We start from the raw sequence: 19,569 nt of genomic DNA on the forward strand, positions 1-19,569 counted from the left end.
GCCGCCAGAATATAATTCTCTCAGCCGTAACTCCTCTCACTCCACAAACTGCTCCTCTCAAAGCCATAGTATACTTGCCTTATCGTCTTCTCCAGACAAACTCCAGACCTCGTGACCCAAGGCGACTTGCCAGACTAGAGAACGAAGCGCGTCGAGCCTCTGATGATCCTTCACTCCAAGCCGCCCTTTATACAGTAAGCACTCGCCGTCTATCTTTGACATTCTTCTTTCTTTCTTTCTTTCTTTTTGCTCTTTATTTCCTGGCTCCTTATTACTATTTCTATTACTTTAACTAATAATCAAATAGGAGCTACGTTTATCGCACCGTCCTCAAGATGTTATCACTCGATTTGAACAAGGACAATATGCATGTAATGAAGAATGCGTTCGACAGTATTTAGCTGCTCTAGCAGAAACAGGGCAAGAAAGCAAGATCATGCCTCAACTTATGAAGCAGTTGGAACAGCATCATGAACAAAGCAGACAAGGGCTGGGTGTGAATCTATCAAGTGGAGGAAAAGTAGATCCAGTATATGTCGTGGTAGAAGAAGGTAAGCCCAAAGCACACGCTGGATTTAGGTAAAAGAAACAAAAGAGAGAAAAAACAAATAAAGAAATGAGTCCTTTCATGGTCTTTTTTTTTCTTCTTCCTCTTCTCTTTTTCTTCTTTCTTTTTTGTCTTTATTCTGGCTTGCTCCATTTTTTTTCTTAGCACGCGGCTACATGTTTTGGAGAGTGTTGCGTTGGGTCGGCACAACGCTCACGTACACCTTTATCCTTTTGACCGTCATGTCGTTGGTCATGGAAAACTCTGGCTTACTCAAGACTACATCCGTAACCCAGCCTGAATATGAGGTGTCGGCCGATCAAGCCGTCAGATTTGACGATGTTCAGGGGTGTGATGAAGCTAAGCAAGATCTGGAAGAGATCGTCCAGTTTCTCAAAAACCCTCACAAATTTACCGAGCTGGGTGGAAAGCTCCCCAAGGGTGTACTCTTGACTGGTCCTCCAGGAACCGGTAAGACTCTGTTGGCTAGAGCAGTTGCCGGTGAAGCAGGTGTGCCGTTCTTTTTTATGAGTGGAAGTGAATTCGACGAGATGTACGTCGGTGTGGGTGCTCGTCGTATACGAGAACTGTTTGCGGCTGCTCGCCAAAAGGCCCCTAGTATTGTATTCATTGACGAGTTAGACGCTATCGGATCCAAGCGCAACCCAAAGGATTCAAACTACACAAAACAGACACTCAATCAACTCTTGGTCGATTTGGATGGGTTCTCACAAACCGAAGGTGTTATTTTTATTGCTGCGACAAATTTTCCTGAATCTCTTGACAAAGCGTTGGTTCGACCGGGGCGATTCGATCGGATGGTCAATGTACCTCTGCCCGATGTTCGTGGTCGAGTTGAGATTCTCAAACTTCACTTGAAGAATGTGACAATTGACCCAAAGATTGATATAAGTGTGATTGCTAGAGGTACGCCTGGTTTCAGTGGTGCTGAGTTGGCCAATCTTGTGAATATTGCGGCTATTCAGGCCAGTAGAGATGGTGTACGTGAAGTGAAGATAAAACATCTCGAGTTTGCAAAAGACCGAATCATTATGGGAGCCGAACGAAAGAGTGCAGTTCTCACTGAAGAAAGTCGACGGCTTACGGCGTACCACGAAGGTGGCCATGCTCTGGTTGCGTATTATACCCCTGGAGCTATGCCACTCCACAAAGCGACTATTATGCCTCGCGGAAGTGCACTCGGGATGACGGTACAACTTCCGGAGATGGACAAGAACTCGTTTACCCGTGGAGAATTTCTTGCCCAATTAGATATTTGTCTTGGAGGACGGATAGCGGAAGAACTTATCTATGGAGCCGAAAGTGTTACGAGCGGTGCGCACAGTGATATCGTAAAGGCTACGGAGATTGCTAAACGGATGGTGCGCTATTATGGCATGAGTGAAAAGGTTGGGCCGGTGCAGTATACGGATGAGGATATGATTCTTCTGAGTTCGACTACAAAGATGGTGATTGAAAGAGAAATGAAGCAATTACTACTGGTAAGATGTATATTTATTTTATTAAGTCCTGATGTTGAGCTACTGCAAGACTCTGATGATAATGGGGCATTAATTGTGTAGAGCGCAGAAGAAAGAGCCCGGGAGCTGTTGGTTGTGCATATGGAGGAGCTACATCGTTTATCAAAGGCGCTTTTGGAAAAAGAAACATTAGACCAACAAGAGATGATTGACATTATAAAAGGAAATTCGTATGATAAGAACAACAAGTCAGCTTAATAAAACAACAAATAAATACATGTTTTGAGTTTTGTCTTGATTATATTTCATAAGTGTGTGTGGATCCTATAGAGATATTCCTATTGTATTTCAAAATTCTCAAAGCATAACAACTATCACCAAATTACAGACCAAAAAAAACAAAAAGAAAAAGAAAAATAATGGGCTTCTCTTTATTTCTTTGGAGATAAAAGATTTGCCCTTGTTCTTAAGTTGACTTGTACTATGATTCAAATGCTAAATTGACTATCCCAATGTTTTTGAACGAAACTATCAAATGAACAGTGAAAGAACATTTGCTGTAGCACACCTTTATTTTATATCTTTTATATATATATATATAATATTAAGGGTGGTAAATTAAATATGATTTACAATAAAGTACACTTTTAACTTTAGCTAATAAATGATGGGATGAGATGGTGCTATCCAATAATAATTCCTTAAATAATTGTACCTTTTGTAATTTGTACTCTACAAACCATCCCTATATTAACACTATTTTAAATTCCCTATATATTTTATTTTAATTTATTATTTTAATTTATTTATTTATTTATTTATTTATTATTTATTATTTATTTTCTTTCATCCTTTCTTCCTTTTCTACCCATCTTCTTTTTCCTTCTAGTTCTGGATGGACAATAATACCAGCAATAAAATGCCTTTACCTTGTACTGCCGGTTGCGGGTTTTATGGAAATGAGATTTATAACAACATGTGCTCCAAATGTTTCAAAGCCAACAAGACTAATGAGACAAAGTGTAAGTTCTTTATTTTATTTTATTTTATTTTCTTTGATAGTATGATATACATACACGCACATATGTATACAAAATATTTTATTATTTGCACAAGAAATAAAGAACAAAAGTAAAAGAGGCAAAAAAAAACAATGTGTACAGAGTGATGGCTGAATGACAATGATTACAACTGTTGAAAAAAAAATAAAAGAAGAAGAAGAAGAAGAACACATGTATAAAACTTATACACATAGGCGTGTGCGTGTGCGTGTGCGTGTGCGTGTGTGTGTGTGTGTAAGAGGAGAAAAAGGCGTATATTCGACCTTGTGTGTATATTTGTATTTTCAAAAAAAAAAAAAAAAAAAAAAAGACTGGATGAGTTTAGTAAATCTGTTTCTTTAATAATCAACAATAATTTTTTTTAGCATCTCATGATGAGACATCCGAGAAACTCTCATCGGCTTCTAACCCCATCAGAACTTCACTATCACCTACACCTTCTGTGATGAGGGGTTCCATTCCATCACCATCATCAGAACCCACCATGTCACGCAAACATTCTCGACCGTCTTCACCCGGAATACCCGAAACACCTGAACACACAAACCCACTCCCGTTACCTTCCGCAGTTCTCAACAACGATAATGATAATAATACTGATAACAATAGTAGTATTAAGGATAATAATAACAATACCATCACCACCACTACAACAACCACAACAACTACAACCACAACAACAGTAACGTCAACATCAAAACCATTGACACCAAATGTAAAACCCATTCAAGAAAAGAAAGGAAGATGTTTTCTATGCAGAGTCAAGGCAAGCCAATACAATACAATACAATACAATACAATACAATACAGCCTTTTCTCTTGTATTGTGTAATTAATATTAAAGCAAATGATGATCTGATGTGTACAACACAGGTTCCACTTGGAAAGCAAGCTGCCAATAAATGTCGATGTGACTATGTGTTCTGCGATTCCCATCGGTACCCTGACCGCCATGACTGTGAAATTGACTTTGCCCAGTTAGACAAGAGTAAGTTATTCTTCTTGTTCTTCTTTATAGTATGTTTAGGGAGTGTTAAATAAATAAATAAATATATATATATTCTTGGGCTAAATTCAAAATGCTTATAATTTATTTGTAAAGATATTCTTGCCAAAAATAACCCAAAATTACATGAAAGACCCAAAGGAGGACGTTCATTTCAGAGAATCGATAGTCTGTGAATAAAGCCACAAACGCATACACAAACGCACACACACGCATAACATATACGCATACACATGCAGAAAATGCATATAATACTTACAATGCATACAATGCATACATATGTGTATATGTGCTATATACGTATAGGTGTATAAGTGTAGACGTATATGTTTATGTATATCAACTTTCTCACATCCCTATTCTTTTGTTTCTTTCTCTTTTAAGCTTAACACATATCCAATCCTTTTTCTTCTTTCTTTTCTTTTCTTTTCTTATATATTTTCTTCTTTCACTTGCATTCTTTCCCACTTTATCTTTCTTTAGAAAAATATGATTTCAATTCACTGTATTTATCCTTCTTATTCATCATCACCATCGTTACTAATGAGATCAAAGAGGAATAAAGAAAAATAGCAACCTATTAATAATAATAATAATAATAATAATAATAATAATAATAATAATAATAATAATTAACAATTAACATTGTAATATATATATATATAAGATAATCTGGTAGACAAGGTAAGCGAGGTAAGCCATTTATTTACAGTGCACACATTTATATGTTTATTCATGTTCATATTTATCTGTATATTTATATATGTATTTATATGTATAGAAACAAATAAATTATTATTATTGTTACGATTACTATTAAGATTACTATTACTACAATTATTATTTATTTATTGAGGGGATTCGAGTACAAATTCGGCTAGCATGTCGCGCACCTTTTCAAAATCTGAGGCCAGAATTTTTTCTGCTTTTTCCAGCTCATCCGCAGATACCTAATAAAATACAAATGAAATCAAAGTATCAGTTAGAATCTCTTCCTCTTCCTCTTCTTCTTTAAACAATTTCTTTACATATATATATGTGTGTGTGCGATACTATCTCATCATATTATTATTATTATCTTTTTAAAAAAACACACTCCTCACCAGAATATTAGCACTCTTAAAGGTACTCAGGTACAACAGGTTGATTTGAGCTTCTGTCACAAGTGGATGAGAAATCGACCTCACAATACCACACCGATCGAGATTGGAACCTGCCAAGTTCACTTGAATGACACGAAATGACGACCCGGTATCTTCATCCTGGAATATCTGATCATCCGAAAACAACTCCAAGATCCTTCGGTCGGCAACAAGTGAGATTCCATCACTGCTAGCCGTATAAGAAAAGAATCTGGTTTCTTCATTGTTGTAGTTTTTGAGGATCATCTCCGGATAGCAGATTATCTTGAGCACAGTGTTTATATACTGTGATCTGTAGTGAGGATTTAGCCCGACGCATCTCAATTCGTCTTCTAGGACGCAGCTTTCGAATAAATCTCGGGGATATATGTTGGAAATCCGTGGGTCTACGGAAATCGAGACGGCTGCGTCAGAGCCGTTGTGGCTGCGCAAGGATTTAAGTTGAGGCTCCTGCGTATGTTGTGTTGTTGTGTCGCTATTTTCGATATTCTCATCGTCAATGTCGAACCCGTGTTCTTGCAGAAGGCTGACTGCACGGCGTAGACGGCGTTCTTTGATCTATGATATTTGTAGAATTATTGTTGATATTAATATTAACCATAAAGATTGGTGTGTGTTATAGCTTACAAGAACAAAGTCTGTTTGATAGCTAGACAAAGAAAATCAATTGATTATTTGATTAATTAAATTTGATAGATCTGTACTTACGTAGACATGTAGAATATAGAGAATTTGCCCTGAGCTAATGGACCTGACAGATCACTAATACGTCTACCACTCGAATCTAAAGACTAGGTTATTAAATATATATATATATATATGTATATATATTGTATTTAATAACATACCTTGTCCTCCTTCTCCATCTACCTGGAGTACTCTAAATGTATCTGGCGATGTACCCATGTCCTGACACTGTGTTTCTAATAGGACGGGCATAAAGTCATTGTCAATTGTAGCCTTGTCGGCAACAATCGAAATTTCATAGGCATTTTCTGTAAACGAAAAGAAATGATCTGGGCTACAAGTACGCACAAACGAATATATTAAGGTTACTACGATAATTTTGTGCAATTGTTATTTTCTTTCTTTCTTTTGACATACTCGTTGACTTGTTTAAAGAAGAGTTGTTTGACAATGGCATGTGTGGCATGAGGTAAATGAGAACGTGGAAAGTGAAGCAGCTTGACTTTGGTAGGTAGAATGGTGATCATGATGGAATGAGTTGAAAATAAATAAAGTAAAATAGAGAAAAGAAATTGATGAAATAGACAGATATATTTATACTATTATTTATATTATTATTTATATATGAATATATTTATAGATATACTTTATGTTTATATATATATATATATCTTTACATATACAATTCATAAAATAATTGACATATTAAGCAATTATATAAGCAATTCCTAGAGGTAGATGCGCATCTACTGACAGAAACAGACCATAAAAAGTACATACAAATAGTAAAAAGAAAGTCAAAGAAACTGATAACCAAACCAAGCCAACCAACCAAAAGCTTAGTACACAAATCCAAATTCTTGTTTATCTTATCTCTAAACTCCCGCTTTAGCTAAGAGATCTTTAAATTCCTTTCTTCTCTTTTGTCCGACACATTTTTATATATCAAAGAAAAGAACCAAGATTCAAGTAGTTTGTTTCAATTTAACTATAGTAGCTTTCTAAAGATTTTGTTCCACCAAATATTTATTTCCGTTTACACTTGAAAGAATTATAAAGGCCAAAAGAAAAATGATCTATTGGCTAATTGATTGATTGGTCAATTGATAGATAAATATCATACAGAAAGACTGCAGAATTGAAATCTGCTTCTCTTACATATTGCTTTATCGTTTGGTTTAAAAAAGAATGACACATACATATATAAGCTTTTTTTGTGATTTTATGTATTTATTTAAAGATCCGATCACCCGGCTACAGTGTAACATAGTACATCAGAATACACAACATATATAAAACCAAAAACCAAAAAGAAAAGGGTGCGAGCGTCAGAATCAGAGTCAAATTGAGTCACCTTGAAAGATATATATCTACTGGCCTTTTATTAGTTTAGCAATAAAAATAAAATAAATAAAGGGGGTGGATCTGTATTACAGTATTTTGAGTTTATATTCAGACAAATTAAGAAATTTCTTTAGGCGAATAAGAGAAAATTGTACAATAAATCGATTTTTAACTAAAACTTGGCAATTATTGATAGTAACTTACTTACCAGACTTAGATATAATGTATAGTAAAACAAAATTACAAGTACAGAAACAGAAGGGAGATAAAACTATACACAGGTCAAGGTGATTCCGTCAAGGCAGAGGCAGTGTAAACCAGTCTAATGTGTACCAACAAAGATTGCACAGTCTGTCAAAAAGAAACTTGTTTTCCAGATTTCTAGGTCCCATTTCTACATCGATTTTTTTTTAACTATGGCTATTTATTCGATCTAAGTTTTCCGTGGCCACTTTTTCTATGGTTACTTGATCATAATAATACCCATCGTTACTGGAAGACTTGCAAATATATTCGAGACTTTCTTCAGTAATAGGATAAAAGAAAAATATTCTAAAGGTTGTTGTAACACTAGAAATAATGGAAATCACGAGATAGTAATAATAATAATAAGGGATAGGTTGTTTGCCTGCAGTTCAACAACAAAGTCACCATATACGAAAGAGACCAATTACTCAATAACTCAATAACTCACAACTACTTCAAAATGTAAGCTGTAGAAATATTAAGGTTTTTATCTTGAAGAAAATCAAATCAAGTACATTAATGCCCAGTAGGTAAAGTTATGGACTGAATATTATAAAAATAACATCGGGTACAAAAGTCAACTTCTAGCCAGTGGTACAAACAGTTGGTGAATATTTAAATTGATAACAGTATAAAAAGCATAGAAGAATAATCACTAAACCACACCGAGAATATTATTGCTACTTTATTTGAACCAAAAGCTTTCAATTTTCATATGGATCATTTTGGTTTTTGCTCTGGTATCAAACCTTTTACTTTACTTTATAAGAACAGAATATTTAAATAAACTTGGACAAACGGGCTATTCATTCTTTTGCATAGCATGGTTACTCTTTCTTAATGCATTCCCGCTTGAGGGGTTGCCGGTCTACCTCTTATCTTTTAATAAATTATTTAAAATGGAGTTACCTTTATCCAACCTTGGAAATTTAACAAACTTACCAAGGTTATTCTAGTTTTCAGTAGTCTCATCATTCATCATTCACCGCTCATAATTATCTCGAGCACTTTTTGAATTATCAGTCAACACACACAGATCTCAACAAAAGAAATATTAATAACAATAACAATAATAGTAGTAATAATGAAATTTAACGGTGACCAATATGATTGCCAACACGAACCTATTGAGACATCAGTAAATCAAATCAAATCAAATCAGGAAGTTAAACTGTCAAACCTACCAAGGTCTCTAAAGCCTTTGCTGAATTCTCAAGTAAATCATCATCAAACACAATTCTGTCCTTTTCCCACAGAACCACAATCGTGCTTCCACCAAATGCAAAGTAACCCAGAGGATCAGTTCGGCTCAGCTTGTCTCCAACCTTGGCTGTCAGTACGATCGATCCAACCATCATGGCACCAATGCACACAATCGCCACATTTCCAAATTCTTCCGATTCCATGTGGACCACACATCGTACATTTTCACCATACACATCCAATCTAACAAGAACCAATAACGACAAGATAGACACATAAATTAGATGGTATCTTTGCTTAGCTTCAACACAGATAATTTAGGATTCTATCAACTCACGTAGTTCTAATGGCCATTGGATTAACAGTATAGTACTGTCCCTCAATATAAGTAATATCTGTAATCACACCATCCACAGGAGAATGATATCTTTTTTTTTGTGCATAGACACACATATAAAATAATAGTAATAAGAACGATAATAATTAGTAATCAGTAAATTAGCAATCATTAAATGTCTATATACTTATATATTTATTTACCTGTGATAATCTTGAGGTGCCAATCGGAAGATCGCCAGTGCGCCTCCATCGTACACCTTGGCCCTCTTACCATCGTTGAACAACTTGGCAACACCAAACTCAATTCCTTTGATCCAAAGGCGAGTGGCATCGTTGATGGTAGCAAAAGCCATCATTCGACAATCCGCTGCACTAACTACTACAGAGCTGTCGTCAGGAGAGTCGCATGGACGTGCTCCAGGCTTGAGCTCACGATAAAAGAACTGGTTGAATGTCTTGAAAGAAGACAGACTCTCCTTTGTTTCACCAAGATCCAATTGGTGGAACTTTACAAAAGATTCGATCTCACTAGCAGATTGAGGAGCATCGTATCTCTCTCCTTGCTTAATGGACATTGTGTGCATGATACGTTGAGCTGTTTACATGTTTTGTTAAGGTTAATGTTTATTTGGCTTGGATTTATACATTATACATCTTATTGACTAACCTGTCTTTGATTGAACGCTGGTCTTCATTCCCTTGTACATCAAACGCATTCCAACTCTCACGTATACACTCATACGTTCTTCAACTAGCTGACCACTAGCTCTGTCTTGGACAATAATATTTGCGTTGCTCTAATACAACCATCAAAAAGAGTATTCAAAATCCAAGTCCAAATACATATATATATATAAGTGTGTGTGTGTGTGTACTTACTGCTCCTGGGGAATATGTGCCATAGCCTACTTTGGTAGCAAGTTTTACAAACCACTTACGCTGGGCATATGCTTCTGTCACAAAATCACCCATCAAGAATCTATCAACCGACGTCCAATCATTGGCGGAACAAGTGGCTACGTGTGTGAGAATATCCATCTGGTCATGGTGAGACATGTTTGGTCGATGACAGATCGGACACTTTGAAATATGAATGACCCTTTCATCAACCACGCTAGTGTCTTGCTCTTCTTCTTCTGCCCTGAGATCATCGTTCAACAGACTAGACTCGGAAGCAGCCACGTACTGAACACCGGTGGCCTCATGAAGGACATCTGTTTCAGGTGTGGTGTGAACATGATGATCAGGGTACTCATACCCATCCTCCAGACCATGCCCAATTGAGTCTGACAGGTTGCCGTCGTTGGATCCTGATGATGCTTTGTCGGTCAACAGCACGAACTCTTCAAGACTTTCCACAAGCTCATCGACGGTTAGGTCCTCTTCAAGATCTTTTGAGTGCTGCTCCCAGAATGCATCCAGCGTAGACTCAGACAGGGTTGACCCAAGACTCTCTAGCATTGTAGTGACTTCCATTCTACTCAAGGTGGTGTTTCCGTCAGCATCGTAGGTCTTGGCCAGGGTTGTCCAGAACGTCTTGCGAATAGCCTCATACGTCAAAAACTTGACGCGGATTGTGAGAGAGGGGCTTAGGTGACTCCACTTATCTGAGTTGTCTGCTAGTTTCAAATTGACAGTATGCTGTTGCATGTCAGTATCCATTATTTTTTCAGGGTTGGTCTGGATGACATCTGAAGAGCAGAGCTTGATGATCTCTGAGATAGGAATCTCTTGAGTGGCCACCAGGTCGTTGGTAGTGAATTTGTCTTCATCATAGATACTGAATTTCAGACGAAAGGTGCTCTCGTTGTCTCGCACGTGAAAAAAGAGCTTCTCGTTCCACACAGGGTTTAGGTCGTGCTGGACCACTTGGGTACGGAAGGTGGAGGTTCCGTATGAAGTGATCACAAAAGGATCCATATCGAACCGAGTGTGTGCCTCTGTATTGTAGCAAAGTTTGTATTGGTTATTAGTATCACTTTTGTCGATACTTGGGTTGGATTCTCTCTCACATTCACTCCCTCGCATATGAATATGTAAGTGTAAGTGAGGAGGGAGAACTATGTCTTGTACTTACTGTTGCTAATGGGTGGAAGATCATTGGCGTGCATGATTTCCATAAACACAACACCTATTGTTGATTTGTCAAAATCTGCCACCTTATTTCTTGTAGCTTTCTGGAGTCGTTCCTTGATTGATTTGACAATCGGCTTTTCTTTGTAGCTAATGGCAAGTGATTCGAGTTCGTCTTTCACGGACTTCTTTGGTGCCTCAGGCGACTCGGCTTTGGGCTGGTTCGGAGAAAGCGGGTTCAGGGCCAAGAAGAGTTCCCATGTTTCTTGGAGGACAAGAGGATCAAGTGGTTCAGATGCTGGCTGGTCCAAGACAACCAATCCAATCTTTAGGCCAATCCAGGCCTCGGTTCCTTGACGTTCTTGGATATCCAAAAGCCCTTTGTGGAGACGCACCGAGAATCGGTGGTGACGAAGCGGTGTTGAGTGCAAAGGGTACCAGCGTATCTTTAACAAAAGTGTGAATCAGTCGGAGACAATAAAGAACGGTAAGATTCTTGATCGTTGTAGAATGAGACTAAGTTATCTGTATATCTACTTTAGACACGCCTATCGATTTCTTTTACTTTTTATTTATCTATCTATTTATTTATATATATATATATAATTTACCTCGTTGTTGGAGTCTTCAAAGTCAAGAACATCTTTGGGTTCAAACAAGTGGTCGACAGGAAGTTGCACTTGGCCGAGATAAGTTGATCGGAAGCGAACCTTGTCGCACACAGTCACGACTAGTCCATTGGACCAAAGAAGATGTTGTTGCTTCTGTCCAAATGATTTGTCTACCAAGGGCAGGTCAAAGGTGCACGACCAATCTGGTTCTGCGGATTTTTGAACTACATGAGTCTGGTGCCTTTGACCCGCACAGCTTACGATGGCATAAGGGCTGGCAAGAATAGTGTCCTACCAATGATGTCAGTGTGAATTGCCTATTCGCTCAAATAGGGTGCACAGACAACTAGGTAGACAGGTGGTGGACATGTATATTTATACACACATTTCTATTCTCCTTTGTTTTATTTTTTGCTTTTAACAATACAGCTATTAAATGCTACGCTTTCCTTTTTTGGATCGGTTGCCGAAGAAGCGAAAAAGATTGAAATGAAAAAGAAAAAAATAAAATAAAATAAAATAAAATAAAATAAACAGAAATAAGAAAGGCAGAGAAAGATACTTTACATCGCCATAAGGATTGATATTAACGGCTTTAGAGACCATTACACGTAATACGAGTCTGTTGGGATCTATGAGATTGTCAGAGTTCTCGGTCTCAATGTCATTATCGGAATCCCGAGAATGAAGTGAAGGAATGGCCATTGCAGCAGCAGCATGTGCAGCACGCCATGACCGAGAAGCTTGAATACGTTGAAGAAGCTTCTCTTTGCGAGTGTTTGGATGTTCAGAAGGTGTAGGAAGTTCCATGATATAAGAAATGAAGAAACGAAAATGAAAGAAGGAGAAAAGAGAAAGAGAGGTATAATGTGTGTTGTGTAGAATAGAGAATATGTAGTAATCCTCTCTTAACTCTCGTATTCTTATACTATGCCGCTTATTGTATCTCCCTTATTTGTTGAAGGTATTATAGATAGTATTATATGCGTGTGTATTTATATTTATATTTATATTTATAAATTTTGTATATTTTGTATATATGTTATATATATATATATATTATTATTATTATTATTTTCTGTACAACCTGCCATTACGCTCTCTTTTTTTTAGACCTGTCCATCAGCAAAATCACCTTCAATTCCAGGCTCAAGTATAGCAGCATGGCCCAAAACAATCATTGCAGCGGCACCTAAATAGAAACACAAGAGATAAGTACACAAGAGATATCCAAAGATCAGGCACAGGCACAGGCACAGGCACAGGCACAGGCGCAGGCACAGATAGACAGAGAAAGAAAGAAAAACAACTTACCAATAATCCAAAAGATAGCGCCTGTTGCGCCAGAGAAGAGTAATAAAAGAAAGGAGGCTCCTGCATAGAATGCATACAGGCTAGAAGCTGAAATTGTATTGCCAGCAATTGTCACAGGTCCATTCATACGAGAAATCAAATAGAAACCACCAAAGATGAATCCAATAGTGAACAGCAGAAGCCAGTTGGTAATACTACAGAACACCCTTAAGTACATTGCATTCCTCTTCTTCTTTTGCATTGCCTTTTTCTGCAACTTACATGGCATAGATAGCCAGACCCAAGATTATCACAAAGTAGTTTGCTGAAAAGTATTGCAAGTTGTAGCTATTCACATTCAATAACACCAAGAACCAAATAAGAGTTAATTAAATTTTTCTTCTGCTATCTATTCATAAAGAATAATAGCCAAAAAAAAACAACTACACGTCAACACATATACATGTTCGTATTTGTGTATCTTTCTTACTTCCAACGCTGACTAATGGTTTGAAATGAAGAGGTAAACGAAATTCTGTTCTTGTCAAAAAAGTCACCCAACGGACGCAAGTTGGCAAGTCTTCCTTCGCGCAACTTGGTAAGAAAAGAGAATCGGGGATCACTTCCGATAGCTGTAGCAGCAGCCCCAAGTTGACTTTGTGCGGTCTCGGATAAAAAAGGTTGAGATGACATTAGATGATGGGAAGTAGAAGAAAGAAAAGGGAAGAAATGAAATGAAATGAAACAAGGATTGTTTTATGTCGGCTCTATAAAAATAACAACAATAATTTATATATGTTATATAATAAAAAAGGGCAGAAAATGAATATTTTATTATAATAATAATATTTTGAAACAATTTCAAAATGGGATCTTATATAGAAAGAAATGATATAGAAAAAACAAAAGAAAAAAAAAGGGAGAGGAACAGGAACTGGTGTTGAATTTGACAGACACACAGGCACAGAACAAATACAGTATTGGTATTATTTTTTGCCAAGCATTTCCAAGGTAATTGATATTGGCCAATCTTAGGACACGTAAAGAAGTGTGATTGATAAACTCAGTGCTATATTTTTATTGCCAAGACATCACTCTTCTTTATTCTTATTTTTATTCTTATTATTAAAATAATACTAGTAATACTATGCTACACACTCTCTGTCATTCATTTACCTCCAGACCGACGCAATTATGCTGAGCCTGCACCATTGACAGCAAGATACATATCTTTTTATATAATTAAACAAGATAAAAATAGTTCAAAAATAATCTAGGTCGGTCAAGTATCCTTTGTCTTATTCTGTGACAGTCACTTGAATGATTATTAAACAACCAATATAATTAGATATCTAGCTTAATGAAATAAAACCAAATAGCTAAGGTTGATCAAACACCTTTCCCTATTTTGAACTTTGGTAGATAACACATATTTGCCGCCGTACGCAAATTTACTCTACCTGTCTTATGTCTTCTCTTTTTAACATCAAATCCGTCTCTACAATTATATGTGCCACTGTCTGTTTTCAGTGTAAAATCAATCTTCGCATAACTCACTCTATAATATGTATCTTTCTCTGATAGTACGGTCTAATTTATTTATTCATTTTATTTTTTTTAAAAAAAAAAGATAAATACATCACCTTAAACATTACTCCCCTTCCTCAATGGCGAATCAAAATGTCATCTTTTAATTCAAATTCTCATTGACAAATTTCACTCGTCTTTGCTTGTGCTTTTTCATAGAATTCGGCTTATTGGCTACAGTAATTTCTGTACAAATCTTTACACAATTAAAACAACTGATTGCCATGTTTCTGCAGACGATGATCATCTAGATTTAACGACACTCGGGCACTTTGTAAAGAGATTTAAAATTACTCTATATCCATCTCTTTCTTACATGACACGTAAAAGAAAGTCCTTAGTCCTCTTATCAATCTGGTCCGGAGTCTTCTAATAATTTCAAATGAATACATCTCTATCTCTTCAAAACAGTCAATGATATTAGTGTTATTATGGCACTAGTCAGATAAATACCAGTAGCAGCTGTAAGTACAGTAAGCTATTCTTTTACTAGATCTAATTTTCTTTTTCTGTGTGTCAGCTTGGCAATATTATTCCATTCTATTATACTATGTTCTCTCATTTACCTTATTTTGTCATTGTGTTTATATCTGTACTAAGATCGAGAATACAATTCTGAAAGTAACATAGTTTAATGAGGACAACTAGGCTGGGATAGAAGAACGAGGGGGTTGAGACAGTCCCTTTTATATGTATATTAAAGACAAGTATTTAATATCATCAAATTTCATGTTTTTTTTCTTCTTCTTCATTAGCTTCAAGAAAACAATCTCCTAAAGAAAGGGTTAAGCTGTACTGTACTGTACTGCTCTTTCTTTCTAGACTTATATATCTTTTGGATCATAATTGTGCATACACACAACAAAAGTTGTGATTTTCAGCAATATTCTTTGTTTCTTGAGTCGTTTGGCGTAATAAAGTGCATAAAAAAAACCAAGAAAAAAAATCCAAGTTTTAGTATTTATTAAAACACCGCTAATAAGTTTTTGATCTTGTCTTTCATACTTGCATGAATTTTATTTTTATTTTTACGATCATTTGTTTACACCTTTAAGAAATAGCTGTCTCTATACATGATTATCGCAAGTATTATTAGATCAATAATATATAGTCTCAGTCACGCTCAAAAAGTCACTCCAAAAAAAAAGGGATTATAAGAAAGGTGGAGGACCGTTTGCCTTCAGTACTATGCTTCTCTCTTTCTTTTTTTCTTGAGTTGTTTGGAGTGTGGTTTGCTAAACAAGACAGGAAATTGTCTTGAATACGACTGTAAATTGCTCCTTTGCTTGAGAGCATGCGATATTTTTTTTTTTTTGAAGAATGAGAAAATTCACGTTGACATTATCAAAATTAGGGTTTATGGTAGTTTAGCTGTCTAGCTGCTACATGTCTTTTAATATATATATATATATATATGGTAAACAGTAATAGGCTTAAATTGACACAATTATACAGAGTTATATTTGTACTTTATATCATCTTCTTTTTTTTAAATAGTAATAATAACTATTAAGAATGTCTATTGAGGCTAATGGTCTTGGCAATTAAGAAAATTTGGTTATGTGGATTGTCAGATTTATAGTTATCTTTCTACTTTACAAGTCAGGTAGAAAATATTAGTAGAAAATTTAAAATCTAATGGAATAAATATTCTGGTGCCAATTCTGACATTTAGTGTATTAGCTATCAAACGTAAAAGTTTTGAATGTTTCTATAGGTTTTGAGCTTATCATTGAACAAACAATAAAAAAAACAAAGGGGGTGTATAATTGGGAAAAGATTATAGGGGAGGGGGGGGCTGTATTACGCAAATTAATAACTTGAATTATACTGTTGTATGGTACTATTAATGATAATTTGAGATTTGCTTAGAGTTGAACATACTTATTCCGGTTGATAAACAGCATGTATATGTATATATATTATATTGTATTGTATTGTATTGTATTTGCTTTAATATTGAATATTCAATTCTACGATTGATATTTGAAAGATTTGCAATTAATTCTTTCTTTTTTGTATATTTTATTTCTACAGTTATGATCTCAATCGAAATTTCTATCTTGTTTTAAAGCACCAAACTGTTTTCTTGGAAAGACGACTATAAATTCCCATCTTATTAAATTTCGGGTTATACACCATAGAAAAACTGGTTGAGATAATGAAATGAAACGATATAAAAAAAAAAGAATAAATCAAGCCGAGAAATAACAAGTTTTAAAGTTGCAAAAAAAATTCGGTTTTCTTCTTAGAACCGAAACAAGGTAAGCCCATCTGTATCATAACCTTACAAGGCTTTCTTTATCCACAAGCACATAATCAGCCAATGGAATCTTAATAGAGAAAATACTCAATTATATACTACTGATATTTCTTTTTGTAATTCAACTTTTTATATGTTTTAATAAAGAATAAGAGTGTCAAAGACTTGGATATTAATTGACAGTAGACACATTTTGTGAGACATACCTTGTGAAAATCCAATGCTGATTATCGTACAAGGTACGTAGGGCTACGTAGAAACCATAGAAGTTCCATATCGATGAAACGCCTTGTACAGTACCGAAATAAAAAGAAGAAGAAGAAAATAGTCTTTATCGGTGATCTGTAAAGGTTGAATTCCCTCTATTTTTGTTTGTTTGTTTTGAAACTTGATCAATAAGAATAGAGTTAGTAGATGAATTGGCAGCCGCTTGACAACGCCTTCCCTAGGTAACTCCCTTATAATATTATATACTTTGAATACCAAAAACAACATTGTTACGTAAACATATAAGACTTACATCAGATATGTGACCTTTTGAAACATTATCTATTCACTCACAAGAGCTGAACTTGTAGATTATTATGGCTTATATCCAACAAGGAAATAATATATACATATACATATAACAATAATATTAATATTAATATTAAAATTAAAAATTAAAATTAATTGGATGTTTAAGCTCAGTTTTATTGTGGCATGAAGATCCGCTTTGGTAAATTGTGAGATGATGAGCCAAAAAAAAAGCAAAACCAAAAATACACACTCACACGCGCATGTATATCCAAACAGACAGACAGACAGACAGACAGACAGACAAAAATTTGGAATAAAATTGTAGGTGAGTTTTGCGTTGGTGTAAAGTATAGACAATCAATTGCCTTTTTTCTTTTTCTTTTTTTACAATTGAATAGAATTAACCGGTCTCTCGTTGATTAGTGATTAACAACAATTCTGTAGACAAAGAAGCGGTGGGTTAAATTGATAATAGTTAAGATACTTTAATACCAATTGAGTTTATTGCTTTGGTTTTCCTGATAAAAAAGAAAAGTCTTATTATTATTATTATTTCAAAATTCAAATTTGAGCAATTTCTACTATCTCCTTTTTGGAATTGTATCTTCTTGTGTTATAAAAGAGTCTCGACCATTTGAGAATCATGGGAAAAGAGCGGGTTATAATAATGATAATTATTAATGTTATTTTGATCAATTGGTATTTATCATATAGGTAGATTTCTTTAAAGAAAAGAAAATGGCCAATGTGTGGTATGATTAGTTATACAAGTATAATTATAATAATAATAATAATAATAAAAAAAAATTCGGGATCATTGGTGATGCCGTACACAGACAATATAACGTGGCCGATATTATGGACTAAAGATAGTTAAAAGAGGGATGGAAGTATGAGGGATAGAAAGAGAGAGAGAGAGGGGGGAACGGGATCATGGCTTTGTTGTTGCATACCCATGTTAAAGTATGCCTCAATGATATGCGATATATCCCTGTTTTGTGGGATTTAATAGCAAGGTAAATGAAGTTGGAAGGTCTGTTTGAGTGTCACATAGAATGACGATAACAGTAATACCTAAAAGCCCATTGTTATTATTGTTGTTATTGTTATTGTTATGATTATTAAGATTATAATTATCGCAATTTTTACTATAATTTGTGATTATGCTTTTTTATTTTGGATTCTTATGAACAAAAAATTAATAAAGAAAGACATTACTCTGCTGATATTGTTGTACCAAAAATAAGCATAAGAACAACTTCTTTGAACAAAAATAAAAATGAGGAGTCATATTAGAGCAAATGACGAGTGGACCGCCAACTCCTTCATTATCACTCCGCCTCATTTTAACTGCGCTGAAGATGATTAGAGATATATAATAAATATATATATATATAAATGTATTTTGGCTTGAGAAGATTGACTCACAAATACCATCGCCCTACTATGAATCTTGATTGGCTTCTTTATAGATTTTTTCTCTGAGAGAAATAGAATTATGGTATATAATTTGGGGCAAATACCACAAGTATTAAGATGCCAGGAATGGGTCATTGAATGATGGTGGCAAATATATATATATATATATATGTATGTATGTATGCATATATACACATTTATACATATAAAGTATTTTTATATAGTTCTTCACGTGTATGAAGAATCCTAATAAAGGGCTTTGTTTGGCAGTAACAAAGGGAATACAGATACGGGGGAAAGGAGGTGGGTAGGTTCTATAAAGAGCCTGATTTGGTGAAGAAAACAACATCCATCATATTTCAAAAAATGAACCCATTGGATTTTGCTTTTTTTTTTTGGTCACATTAAACAAAAGCCAAAATTTACACCGCCAAAGAAGCACCAATACCAATACCATCATCATCACCACCACCACCACCACCACCACCAGCGCTACCACCACCAGCCGCACCAGCACCCCCTATTGTTTCCAACTGATTTACAATATTATTATTTTTTAAAATATATAAATACACTGAGAGCGAAAGAAGTAAAGTCTGGATTGATCCTTTCTTTAAGTTCTCCTTCCGATAATAGTTCTTCAGCTGCTGCTCCATTTCTTATTTCGTTCCATCTCTTTCACTTTTCCACCTATTTTCCCAGAGGCAATAAAGATAGACTATAGTGATAGTAATAATAATAATAATAA

General features: G+C 35.2%; 6 protein-coding genes across 6 annotated transcripts; 2 read left to right on the forward strand and 4 right to left on the reverse strand.

Annotated features, from left to right (window-relative positions):
* Positions 1 to 723: 723 nt before the first annotated feature.
* PHYBLDRAFT_109742 (hypothetical protein) lies at positions 724 to 2,286 on the forward strand (the record flags this gene model as incomplete). Its single annotated transcript, XM_018428134.1, has 2 exons — positions 724 to 2,049; positions 2,131 to 2,286. 2 exons carry the CDS (start codon positions 724 to 726, stop codon positions 2,284 to 2,286), a joined length of 1,482 nt encoding a protein of 493 aa, XP_018294291.1.
* A 661-nt stretch (positions 2,287 to 2,947) lies between these two features.
* Positions 2,948 to 4,271, forward strand: PHYBLDRAFT_59786 (zinc finger, A20-type transcription factor; the record flags this gene model as incomplete). Its single annotated transcript, XM_018440557.1, has 4 exons — positions 2,948 to 3,050; positions 3,455 to 3,804; positions 3,963 to 4,077; positions 4,192 to 4,271. The coding sequence occupies 4 exons, from the start codon at positions 2,948 to 2,950 to the stop codon at positions 4,269 to 4,271; spliced, it is 648 nt and encodes a 215-aa protein (XP_018294292.1).
* Positions 4,272 to 4,943: 672 nt separating this feature from the next.
* Positions 4,944 to 6,451, reverse strand: PHYBLDRAFT_166225 (hypothetical protein; the record flags this gene model as incomplete). The annotated part of the gene is made up of 6 exons (XM_018435383.1): positions 4,944 to 5,045; positions 5,199 to 5,795; positions 5,865 to 5,886; positions 5,946 to 6,021; positions 6,086 to 6,258; positions 6,342 to 6,451. 6 exons carry the CDS (start codon positions 6,449 to 6,451, stop codon positions 4,944 to 4,946), a joined length of 1,080 nt encoding a protein of 359 aa, XP_018294293.1.
* Positions 6,452 to 8,549: 2,098 nt separating this feature from the next.
* Positions 8,550 to 12,550, reverse strand: PHYBLDRAFT_180592 (hypothetical protein; the record flags this gene model as incomplete). The annotated part of the gene is made up of 9 exons (XM_018438338.1): positions 8,550 to 8,638; positions 8,699 to 8,960; positions 9,055 to 9,144; positions 9,258 to 9,651; positions 9,724 to 9,853; positions 9,936 to 10,996; positions 11,134 to 11,575; positions 11,741 to 12,031; positions 12,308 to 12,550. The coding sequence occupies 9 exons, from the start codon at positions 12,548 to 12,550 to the stop codon at positions 8,606 to 8,608; spliced, it is 2,946 nt and encodes a 981-aa protein (XP_018294294.1). The 3' UTR covers positions 8,550 to 8,605.
* A 181-nt stretch (positions 12,551 to 12,731) lies between these two features.
* On the reverse strand, positions 12,732 to 13,744 carry PHYBLDRAFT_76042 (hypothetical protein). Its single transcript, XM_018443116.1, has 4 exons — positions 13,524 to 13,744; positions 13,316 to 13,381; positions 13,055 to 13,248; positions 12,732 to 12,932 (listed from the first exon to the last, which is right to left on the reverse strand). The coding sequence occupies exons 1-4, from the start codon at positions 13,724 to 13,726 to the stop codon at positions 12,850 to 12,852; spliced, it is 546 nt and encodes a 181-aa protein (XP_018294295.1). The 5' UTR covers positions 13,727 to 13,744; the 3' UTR covers positions 12,732 to 12,849.
* Positions 13,745 to 19,243: 5,499 nt separating this feature from the next.
* PHYBLDRAFT_143238 (hypothetical protein) lies at positions 19,244 to 19,477 on the reverse strand (the record flags this gene model as incomplete). The annotated part of the gene is made up of 2 exons (XM_018430958.1): positions 19,244 to 19,354; positions 19,397 to 19,477. The coding sequence occupies 2 exons, from the start codon at positions 19,475 to 19,477 to the stop codon at positions 19,244 to 19,246; spliced, it is 192 nt and encodes a 63-aa protein (XP_018294296.1).
* Between the last annotated feature and the right edge of the window lie 92 nt (positions 19,478 to 19,569).

The sequence above is a fragment of the Phycomyces blakesleeanus genome, assembly GCF_001638985.1.
Source record: "Phycomyces blakesleeanus NRRL 1555(-) unplaced genomic scaffold PHYBLscaffold_6, whole genome shotgun sequence".
NCBI lineage: Eukaryota > Fungi > Mucoromycota > Mucoromycetes > Mucorales > Phycomycetaceae > Phycomyces > Phycomyces blakesleeanus.

What these genes read in the sequence shown, in the direction of transcription:
- PHYBLDRAFT_76042 (XM_018443116.1), bottom strand. Translation starts at nt 13,726, where the DNA reads ATGTCATCTCAACCTTTTTTATCCGAGACCGCACAAAGTCAACTTGGG. An exon ending in GGTCTGGCTATCTATGCCAT is followed by an intron (nt 13,249 to 13,315) that starts GTAAGTTGCAGA and finishes GGTGTTCTGTAG; the next exon opens with TATTACCAACTGGCTTCTGC. An exon ending in CGCTATCTTTTGGATTATTG is followed by an intron (nt 12,933 to 13,054) that starts GTAAGTTGTTTT and finishes GTTTCTATTTAG; the next exon opens with GTGCCGCTGCAATGATTGTT.